The following is a 12,017-nucleotide window of genomic DNA, read 5'->3' as shown; positions in this document are numbered from 1 at the left end:
GCAAGATGCTTTTAGAGTGGTTATTGTATAGTTTATAAATATGAAGCTGCTTCATGGTACGAGGACACAGAAATAGGGAGTCTTTTGACAGCACTAGAGTTGTGCTGGATTTACAGCTAGTGCAAATGAAATCAAGGTCTGGGTCACTCTGAGTCGATAGTGGATAAAAGCAAGTTGGAAAATGTCTGTTCTCTCGATAAAAAAAAAAATGCTTTATTTTCATTTGTTCCAAAGCCTCTTCTGAACATAGACCTGCACTTTGACATATTCATATACCTCAAAAAAACGCTTTACATCTATTGCGTTTCATAATTCTTTCTTTTTGAGATACAAATGTGAACAAATTGTTCAGGAAAGCTACAAAAGCTTCTTTGTTCTCATTATTCCTAATGATAACAGCAGAAATACTTCTCAAATATTGATGCTGAAAATGTCTTCTAGCATTGTCTCTGCTGTTGCTGATATGATCAGAAGGATTCCTTGCAGAATTAGCCTACATACAGAAGATGTGAATAAAAGCTCCATTTTTTGTTTCCACCAGGCCCATTGATTTCAGCTGCCTGGAAAAAGGCAGATGGGGTTCATGTTTTTTAAATAAATGCAAGTAATGTCCCACAAAATGCTCTGGTTATATTCCCAGGTGAGGTTTAGGTTTATGATCACAGTGCATCTGCTTGGCAATACTTCTCCTTCCATATTACATCAATAATAAAAGAATGAAAATACTTTTAAAAGATTTTCCCTCAGATCTCACAACATCATTCAATTAAGTAAATCATAAAAACACATATAAGGCATTTAAACAAATTTACAGTGGATATATTTAATCCTAAACCAATCTCAAGTTGTAAGGATACCGTCAGTCAATTGAAAAACAAAACAAAGCACAATATGACAAAGTAAATATTGTTTTGCAGAAGAACTGGGAGATTTCTTAATTCTATATGTTAAAGTAATGTCTCCTTTACAGTATGCCCTGTTTTCATCTAGCTATTGCAGGGAGTTGCCTTTTCTGTCATGATTTTTGTATTGGTGATGTCAGCCTTTGCAGGTAATGATGTCAGCCTCAGCAGGGAAAGACAGAAGTTTGAAGATTTGGCATATAAATTGAGGAAGAATGAATTTTAAACTCTTGTGTTTTTAAATATCTTTGTTATAAAGGTGTTTTTTGCTTGTTTGTTTGTTTTTGTTTTGCTTTTTGGTAGAACCTTCTCCTGGAAAACAATAGTGTGTATGAGCAACCCTATTTTGGCTGAGTTGTAATGTTATTTAGATCAGAGTCCTCATCTTGAAGATTGGCAGGAGGATAATGATTCTGTTATGTAACTTGTGAATAAGTTAGGTTACCTTTTAAATTAGCAGATTTATAAAAAGTTAATATAGCAGCACAATATGAGTTAAAATTCTGTGATACATAACTGTGTAATAATAATGACTTCTGTTAACACATTGGAAAAACTTGAAACTTTAGCCACATAAACTAAATTTTATGTGATCCGTATAATAAAACTGACCAAATTTCACTTCGTCGCAAAGAATGTCAAAACATTGAAGCAAACATAAAGGAAGTAACAGCATCACTTACCTCAAAACTTACAGATCCATTGTGATCAGTGTCAAATGCATTAAACAGAAAATGTGCATAAGTTGTGGAATCTATAATTTAAAACAGTAAGAATATTTCATAGTAAGCATGTCTTCTTTCATAGTAAGCACATTTTATTTCATTTAATTTTATACCATGACATATTTTTACAGGAAGATATATTTTGATAACAACTAATGCTAAATTTTCCAGTCAGCTTAAACTTATTTTTTTGGCAGGGCAGGAGAGACAAATTACAAGTACAAGTATGTGAGTTAATAAACTGGGAAGAAAATTGTGAAAATCTGGACTCAAGTATTTTTATTCATTTTCATTACCACTGCTGCATGCAAACTACTAATCACTGATGTCTTAACAAATGGTGAAGAAGTCAATGTACTCTGAAGCAATCTGTGTCAATGGGAATGCTACTTTACCAATTAAATGACTGTGATAGTGGATCTCTCTTGTGTTACAGAAGAGAAATGCATTCATCACTGTAAATGAGGAAAGCGGGCACTACCATCTGTGCATCTGGCGTATCACTTTTACTCTGGAGACAGGCGTGTTGCCCCAGCTGAAGATGAGCTGGTCAGAAAACTGCTGCTGCTTTTCGGGCTCAATGCACCACACAACAAACTGGCACAGGGACAGGCACCAGTGCCAAGACTTACGCTATGTCACTTCAACAGCATACATCACCAGCCAGGCTGCTGTATAGCTGTAGACAGCTATAGGTGAGATAAAATCCTGTCCAGAGAAGCATATTCTTAAAATGGGATCGCTGCTTGATTCTCGTGAGTGTCTTATGAGAGCTAGGTGCTTAAAAACCTTGAAAAAAAGTGGCTGAAAAGTAACTGAAGTGGTCAAAAAGATTCTGGAAGATGACTTTAGGAAAGTGATGCCTTCACTAATTGTTTACTGTTCAAGCCTATTCAACAGCATATAAACTCAGTTTTCTTTTGATATTCATTGTTTTGCTCTTTCCATTTTACATATTTACATTAATATTAGGTTAATTAACATTAACCTCATAAACTTTTAGTAAAGTGACAAGCCCCGTTTTATAGGTGAAAAACTGGGGTAAAGAACAATTTCTCCACAGCCATGACTGCAAATCCTTGGAGGCACACACAGCCTGAGTGCTGCCCTAAATATTAAGGTGATTCTTCCCAAGACTGTAGAACCATCTTAGGCCACAACAGTTACAAGGGAGGTTGTTTCTGCTCCACTGTATTTTAGCAATTATATGCAGTAAATGCTTTTCATAATAGCAAACCATCATGTCCTGAACAGTAGTAATTTGTAGATTTTTTTCCTGTTCTTTCTCCTTCCTTAGAAGAAAACTGCCCTTATTGTGGGAAAATCTCATCAATCAGTGCTGAGATGCCTGTTTCTGATTTCTTGGCACTAAACCTTTTTTTACCTTTCGTGTCAAACCTGAAAAACTGCATCCACCACAGCTCAAACTTTTTTATTTATTTATATATATATATATATTTTTTTTTTTAATTAAAAGGTGTGATGATTTTGGGTCATCTGAAATATCGCCTTGACCCTAAGAAACCAAATATACCAAACCTCAAAACTTTGCACTTCACAGGTTCATACCTGACACTGGTAAATGAAGTCTCTGGTCTTATTTCAATATGTTTATTAAAAGTGATGTGACAAGAACAATCTCTGCAGCCATCAAGCCTGTGTCTGTTAACACATTTTCAGAGAATTTCCCCCAAATACTGAGACATTCATTCACCCATCCATATAGCCACAGATTAGTGTAATTGCTTAAGTATAATCTAGTAGACAAATCCCCTTTAACTTTAAAAGGGAGATTTTATTTTAACTGAAAAACGTAGACTTGTTGACTTCAGTTCATACTTTCTATCCTCTACTGAAGCATCTATTGTACAACAACAGTGTGCAAGCCATCTTGTAATAAAAAGCACATTACAGAGGCATAATGACTGTAAATTGAATTTTAAATACCTTCCAATTCTCTTGGTACTTACTTCTTAAAAAACAAACAAAATCTTTTGAAACATCCCTAATCATTTTTCTGTAGATTTACATTAAACACCACAATATTAACACAAAGTATTTTACTCTTTTCCATATGTGATACAACTTAATACTCTTCTTGTATGATAGTATATGGATAGTAGTAATAATAAACTGTACTAACCTCTTCTGAAAAAGTCTAAAAAATTCAGAGGTCTCTTTCAGGGTTGTTTGTGCAGGCAATTCTGGTCTGAAATTTTGCCTTCAAAACATCCACTGCAGAGTGAGGTAGACTGGTGTTTACATGACAGCTACTTCTTAGTATGATGCCTCTGCCATTCCCTAAATCTCGAACATTAACCACGTTAGACCAGAGCTTTAATTCTTAAATAAGATATATCTTCGTTTCAGGGATCTGATATCATAACTAGTTGGTTAAATTGATGTTTTGACAGGCTGAAGCAGGAACAGATATTAAATCAGAATTCCTTTGAAATACATTGTTTAAACATTTTAAATATCAGATCCCCCAAAAAGGAAGAAAAGGATAGTCATTATATATTCAAGAGTAAGCCTTATCAAACTGTGAACATAACCTATTCTCTTCATAACTGAGGGAGGAAGAGCTCAATAATTGCTCCTTATGTGGATTCTTGCCTGTGATCTGCATGGCTGAAAAAGATATCCCAAGTTTTATGTCAGGCAACTTGTTGCATGAGTGCAGGGTAGCTACTGGGACCTATTCATTCACTGGTGTAACTGTGTTTTTCCCATTGGTAAATGACTTTTTGATGATTGCTTGGTCACCCTAAAGCTTAAAATGTTACTCAACATTATGCTGTTTGCTTAAATTATATGAAGTTATAATGATACACTGTGTTTTATCTGGTTTTGTATTATATGGACATTTGGGGCACAGATCTACATGTATGACATTTTAACTTGAGGACATGTTAATATGTTGTCTTTGTTGTGTTTTCAAACTTTTCTTTTTAATATTCACACATACCTAAAAGCAATATATTAACTGCAACTGAAATTCAAAGGTCTTGGTTATACACAGCATGTTGGCAATACATGCACAGATGCAACTATTCAGACTAGCTGCCTAACTAAATATTCAAATACAGAGATCTCACCCAGTACTTAACATGCAAATACCGACAATTAATGATGCTTAGCTAATCTGAGGAACTAAGAATAGACTTTGGTCCCCAGACCTCTCAAAAAAATGGCAAAGGTCATCACAGGCCCACAGAAGCTTTATGATTACTGCTGTGTACTGTTACTCCTGTGAGGAGAATCAGCTCTTCCACTGTTTCCTCTGAACATTCTTCCTGACATTTTGAGGAAAACTACACAACGCTTTCACATTTGTTTATGCTGCCTTTATGCACCGTTTGACAGTAGGCCTTTGTGTGCAGGCTGTGGGGCTCATGGATGGAGTTAGCTTCTGATGGCCCACTTCTCAGTGGGCCTCACTGAGATCCCTGAAATAGTTTTACTGAAGAAGCTAAAATGCTGTTAGTAGTACACAGCGTCTCCCGCTGATTAATTAATTATCTGGTTTGATACTTTTCCTAGCATGCTTAAAGTATAACACATTGGGGCTTCTTTTAAGAAAAAATAAAAGTTTTTTTTTTCAAGAAAAAATTATTTTCTCAAAAAAGAATTCCCACATCGTTAAAGCCCAAGTTGCTGTAAAGGTGACAGGAAATACTATAGTGTTAACACCTCTGAAATAAACAGTTTTGACTTTCATTTAAGGGGGAAGGTGGTCACTGCATGGGCTCCAAACTGAAAGAGAGAAGTCCATGGGATCCTGATTTTCTGAAGAACTATTATTATTATCATTTTTTGTTAATTTTACCAAGTTAAATGAAGAGAGAAGAAAAAGCAAATTTTTCCATGAATTTTATCTCGCATGTCAGCCCTGAAGACAACATAGCAGCTGCTGCTAACAAGCCACAGGTTTTGTAGAGAGCTTGCTGCAGAGTGGGAGGCTTGTCAGGCTCACACTTCATGGACTCTTTGTGACTTGCCTGCAGCTTTTTCTCCAGTCTAGCTGTGACAGCCATTTCTTGGCCAGGTTTCTAGGGCTGTTGGTTTTTCTTTTGAGGTGCAACTCTAGTTTTATGTAGGTAGCAGCAACAACCAGTTATCCTAGGCAATGGATGCAGGTGTGGGTGAGATGAGCAGGGATGGGGCACAGGTTGTCACTGTCCCCACAGCTGGGTGAGGAAATGCAGACATGGAACTGGGCAAAGTGGTTTCAAGGGTAGCAAAGAAAAGAAAGAAATAGTATATAACACATGTATAAGGTGCCATATATAATACATTTGGGTGTAATGTACAGCTGCAAACCAACTGAGAAACAGAAAGCACAAAATGTGGTAGCAAATACATAGAAAAGCAAACTCTTAGAGCAAGGAAGAAGAAAGCACTGACACAAAGATTGTATTCCTGCTGGAGATGGACTCCAGATGCTGACAACCCTCTTCTCCCGAACAATGCCACTGCCCTAAAGGCCCAGAATAGCAGTGGACAGGTGTGTACAGGACCAGGAAGAGGAATGGAAACTAATATATGTTTATAGAACAATTTTAATTGCATTGTTATTTCTATTCTGTAACAACTAGGTCTGGATTAGTAAGGACTAGGCTTTTGAGGTTTCAGTTATTCCGACAATAAATTTTAACTCTACTTGTATAAAAGGCGTGCTTTCTCTTTGCCTGTAAGCAGTTTTCAGAGTAACAATAGGAAATACATATTTTTTATTATTATAATTTTAAAAGTAGTAAAGGTATAGTAAATCACATGCAGAGAACTTATTTCACCAGGCAGGGTAGCTACAAATTACAGTATCTGAAACTCTGATTGTTAGCCTGGTTTAAAAGAAATAATAGTAGGCAGGCCGACACATCTAGCCTTTTTTTCTTCCTTATTGATTATGCCTAGTTGCTGAGGATTTCAGTGATGGTAATCCACACTGAATACTGCTCTTTACCTTGTAGGTTTTTATTTAAAATAAAACTAATTGGGAAAGGGGGAGAGGTTTTGTTCCTACCAATTAAGTTTTTTGTTTGCTTGGGGATCTTTTGTTTTTTATACACAAGTGAAAAGAAAGAGCTATCAACAGTAACAAGGAAGAATTTAAAGCTCAAGAGTTGTGGGAGAAGATGAAGAGCCAGGATTGAAGAGCTGTAGGAGAATATGCAGGGGCAGGACTGAATGTAAAAGTAAGCAGAAGGAAAGAGGAAACTTCAAACCTAAAAGAAAATCTGAAGTTTGAAACAAAATATAATATATATACATGTGTGTGTGTGTTACCTTTATTGTACTAAAAGACAAGAAAAAGAAGTCATTGAAGGCCCTAAAAATTACTTCACTGAAATTAAGAGTAGCAAAAAAGACCTTGTTTATGTAGAGAAAGCCCTTAGAAGTCAAGGGAGTTCTCCCATTGCTATTAGATTTTAATTTGACCCACAACTCTAGCACCTCCTACAGTTTTACACTCCTACTGTGAAAGGTTCTGTAGAATAACAGATAATGGGGCTGACTGCATAGAAAGTTTGAAAGGAAATAACCTACTCAGAGATACTTCGTTTCCAAAGATACTCAAATACAGGTGGGTAACCAGAACAGGATACTGACCTCTTGTAGATACCATTGCATTTCATTCAGAAACATATACTTTTAAATGTGTCCAGCTATCAACAATCTTGTTAATTTGAACAGGGTCTTTGTTAGATTCAGGAGGGAACAAATATAACTCTCTGTACATTGTCATACCAATTACATTTGCCAAGTACTCACCTCCCTGTGGAAAGAACTGAGAGTAAATCTCTTTGAACGTTTCTTCATTGACAACACCCACTGGGACATTCCTGGAAAAAGTTAGACACAATAAATAAATAGTGTTGAATCTGGTTCAGGCAAATCCTGTGTGCAGGAGACCATAGAGAACATGTGAGATCATAGAGAACATAGAGATCATGAGAGTTTAACATGCTGCAAGAGCCTGATTTTGCACTTTAAACCAAATATTAGAGCATCAAATGTGCATCACTTTGAGTGTCTTATTAAAGAGAAGGGACAACAAAAATGGACAAAAGTTACTTCAGTGCCATTTCTTCTCAGTTTCAGTACTGAGAACTGAGTGATGGGTGTGTGAGCAGCAACTGCTGTGCTGCAGTGCATGGTGCTGTCGGTGGTCTCTGCAGGCCATGGGCAATGGCTCCTGTAGCTGAAAAACAGCACTTGTGTGGCACAGAAACCAAGCAGGAATGCAAACTGCGTTTGCAGTTAGACCCGTCACAGAAGGTCTTACTCAAGCCTTGCAGATACTTCTGCCTTTTTACATCTTGTTCGTAACTGAAGTATGTAAACAAGAATGAGCAGAATGTGTCATAGTAGGGTGATTTCAGAGATATTGAAACAGAAGAGAAAATATTTATGGAAAGTATGTAAAGAGTTAGGAAAAACAGAAGGAATACCATTTCAGTTACTAAGTCATGCAGTAAAAAGCAAAGGCAAGACTGCTGAGTCTAGTCCTAAGTTTGCAAGGCTGAGCAGATGACTTTAGGCAATGCACTTAATTCCTTCCTTAATACAGTGGGTGAAAAAAAAAAAAAACAAAAAAAAACAACCCTGACAAACTCTATAAGACAAAAGTATTTCTAGAAACAAAAAAAAAGGAAAGTAAGGAGAGTGAAATAGTGAAGGGTCGTAGTTCAGTTTCTTTGTCCATTGCTATGCTATTCAGACTGATGGCTCCAATTTATGTGCTCCTAGTCTCGAGCAATGGGGAAAGGAAATAGCTTCATGTGAAGAACACTGTAACATCATTTGCCAGTATAATAACAGCTTTTCCTGTGACAGCAAATGATATTTCTATTAGATCAAGTAAGGAACACTGAGATACTCATAGCTTTGAAAGCTTATGTGAAGAAACAAATAGCATAATCTTGCTAATTGAGATGCACTGCCTAAAAAATGCATGTCAGATCTGTAGATCTAGGATTATTTTGATTTATATCAGTTACTCTCAGCCAAAATCAGACCTTCACCATAACTAAGAATGTGCAAACACATGGTAAGAAACAATTCTGTTTGATCAGAACAGGCAAACAGAGAGCAGTCATGGAGACAGAAGTACAAAACTATTTATTCCTGGGCACAGAGGCTGTCACTGATGGAGGCAGAATCAGAGCATCGGTAAGACTAGATATATACTGTCTGCTGGGCCACACTGCCTTTTAAACCAAAGCCTTTGGGGAACAGTAAAATGAATCTAGCATATCTACCATGGTCAGGTAAGGGGTACCTTTGTCAATCCATTGATGGTAATCCCTGTCTATTAGGTATTTGGGTGTGACAGTTTTCTAAAATGTTTCTGCTTTCCCAGCTTCCAAAAAAAAAAAAAAAAAAAAAAAAAACACCTATATTCTGGTGCTCTAGAATATCTATAGTCCCTCTCAAGGATTAACATGCTGCTTGTCTCCTGATGTGAAGCCTTTTTGAGTTGTATAAATGAAAGATCCAAAAACAAAAAGATGAAATGAAAGATGCAAAAGACTGGTATATTTACTTGAAAACATCAGTGAAGCATTCAGATATTCATTGATATAACAATATATTTATTCGATGTAGGAAATGTAACAAAGGCATTTCACAAGTTCCTCTTCTAAGTATACATTGATATTTATTTACATCATTACCAGACCCTCTCAAGCAAGAGTAACACAACCTTCTCTTTGAGACAAATGGGAATGTGAAAGGACATTGCCATATTTTAAAATTTAGGAAAAGAAGTCATACCTTCTTTCTGTTCTGCATGTATTTTCTTTTCAGACAAAAAGCAAGGAACATTTTGAATGAACTGAAAAAACACAACCCTGAACATTTGAATTTGTACAACTCAGATTCTGCAATATAAATATATTTTTTTTCTGAGAAACTTAATGAATGACAAAACATGTATTTATCCCACTCCATGGATTATTAACACACAAAGCTATTTTTCTACCTTTTCTTTAGATGAGAAAGGAAATACTCATATTCAAAATGTGCTTATCCTGCAAACAGAGCTCTCCTCTTTTTTTTGCAGTAAGTTGTACGGTCACAGGAAATACCAACACTGCCAATGGTGCCAGTGCTTAGTCTAAAGCTTCAAAGAGACTCCCATTTCCTGATTGCATTTAAATGATGACACGCTAGAGGAGAATTAGAGGTATTGTGGAAAGAAATGTCTGATTTATTCTTGGCCAGTTTAAAATAAGTTAGCAGACTGTCTTTATAGAAGTAAATGACTTACAGACCATATTTAAAGGCAGTGCTTCTTTCTGTCTTAACTTAACTGCAGTTTCACCACACTGTTTGAAAGGAACACTGCTTGAAAAGGCAACATACATTCACAGAATTGTATATTAGTAGAGGCAGTAGAGTAGGATAAATACAACCTCTTGAATTTATCTAGGCTGACCCTCTGTATTTACCTCCTGTCTTTACCACAGCATTAGCAGTAACAGCTTAACTTTTCAATCTCTGGAGATTTGTTGTAATGGTATGTTAAGGGCTTTCATTAAAAATCTGCAACGTTGGCCAATTACTCTTATCAGAAATACCTAGTTCAAACTTTTCTTTCTTATCCTGAGTCTTTACTTTGAGATTCTACAACACTGTGAACAGATCTCTTCTTAAGTAATTTTAATCTAAATATGTATGTAGCCAACATAATTTGAGTCCAAGAATGTTCTTTTCCTGACTCATAAATCTGGCTTTATTGTATTTATCAAGACAGAGTATTTCTCTAGTTCTCTGTATTTCTCTGTATTTGTGAATATTTAATATTGTGATTGTTAAATATGTGCCATGTCTTTATGTCAAGTTATTGCTGACTTCTTCCAACTGTAATTAAAAAATGTTTCTAAGATTTCATTAAACCCTTATAAAAGAAAGGAAAATAATTCAAAAATAGTTTGAAAGAAAAATGTGAGGCATTTAAACCATTTCCTATACTCTTATTTTCCTCCAGTTGTATGTAATTTATTCTGTTACAGAAAAATAACTGTTTGACAGTCTTTTAAAATTGCATTAAAAGTGCATTACATTCCTTCTGGAGAAAGGAAAAAAAAAAAAAAAAAAAAAAAGAGCATAAGTTCATCTTGAACTGCTTTTTTCCTGAGTCCAGTACTCTCTCCTTTAAAGAGAAAATAAGATAAACTGACAGAAAGAAGAGACAGAGAATAATAAATATGATTCTGCCTTTTGATGATCTCTCTTGCTTGCAATTTTACTGCTGGGAAATTACACCTCCAGTACATGGTCTTATGAACTACTCCAAAACCTGTAAATTATTTACAGGCTTCATACTGTCTAAGCTGTCTTTCAAAAAAACATTTCTAAGAGTACTGCAATGGGGTGATTCATTTTTGCCACCTAATCAACACCCTTTTTAGACAAGAGGCAAACCCAAATGAAAAAAAAAAAAAAAAAAAAAAAAGGAGAAACAGAAAAGTGTAGGAACAAGAATGAAGGGAAAAAAAGAAAAGGCTCAGAGTTTTGTCTGTAAAATAAACAATGTATAATGGATGAAGCTGTATTAGGAGCTTTGGCAATTTTACATATATTTTTATTTATAGGTTATTGCATGTCAACTACTGCATTCCATGCTTTATCTGCTGTCTGTGTTCTGTTTCATTTCAGATAAATGTTCATGTCTATTGATTTAATTATCTCTGACTAACAATATGTTATCTTTTTTGCATGTTCATCTATTCTGACTGAAAGATTTAAATTTACCATGAGCACATAATATAACAGAAAATCATATATATATAATTTTGAAATAAAATACTGCATGTGCTTTAAAGCTAATTGCTAATTCTAGCAAAAGCCCCACAACCCAAACCCACAGTGGCTTTTCATAGTTCAGACCAGTTCTGAATTTTGCATTCAAGTAATTGATCAAATCATTGTGAAAAATGTAAAAACATAATGTAGACCAAATTAATAATGAAATCCAGGCAAACATTCACTTCATGAAGTTCAGCCTGAATCACAGTGCTCTACATATGGGAAGAAATAGTCCCTTGTACTGGTGCAAGCTGTGAAGTGACTGGCCGTAAAGGAAGTACCCTGCCGTAAAGGATGTGGCGTGACAGTGGATGTCAAGTTGCGTATAAGCCAAGGAAAATATTCTTACTGCAAATAAGACAAACAATTAACAAAAAAATGGGCCATGGCTAGCAGGCTGAGGGTGCTAGGGTCTCTGCTTGGCACCTTGGCACAGTAAGGAGCACAGACCCTCCCACGGATGTGCAGAAACTGAAGAGGGCTTAGCAGAAGGTCACAAAGGCTATCAGGATGGAGTGCACGTGGCCAAAAAGAAGTTGAGAGTGCTGTGCTTGCTTAGTCTAGGTCAACACTA

The 12,017-nt window shown here is 35.9% G+C and overlaps 1 protein-coding gene across 1 annotated transcript in view; it reads right to left on the bottom strand.

Moving 5' to 3' along the window:
* KCNIP4 (potassium voltage-gated channel interacting protein 4) overlaps window positions 1–12,017 on the bottom strand; it is a 217,261-nt gene that overhangs the window by 11,812 nt on the left and 193,432 nt on the right. The window contains 3 exon segments of the mRNA XM_032187540.1: window positions 1,586–1,656; window positions 7,403–7,460; window positions 7,462–7,473. Coding sequence (XP_032043431.1) covers window positions 1,586–1,656; window positions 7,403–7,460; window positions 7,462–7,473 — 141 coding nt within the window.

Source organism: Aythya fuligula, chromosome 4 (assembly GCF_009819795.1).
Source record: "Aythya fuligula isolate bAytFul2 chromosome 4, bAytFul2.pri, whole genome shotgun sequence".
NCBI classification, from domain to species: Eukaryota; Metazoa; Chordata; class Aves; order Anseriformes; family Anatidae; genus Aythya; species Aythya fuligula.
Note: the sequence above shows the minus strand (reverse complement) of the source record. Positions and strands in the feature narration are given on the sequence as shown.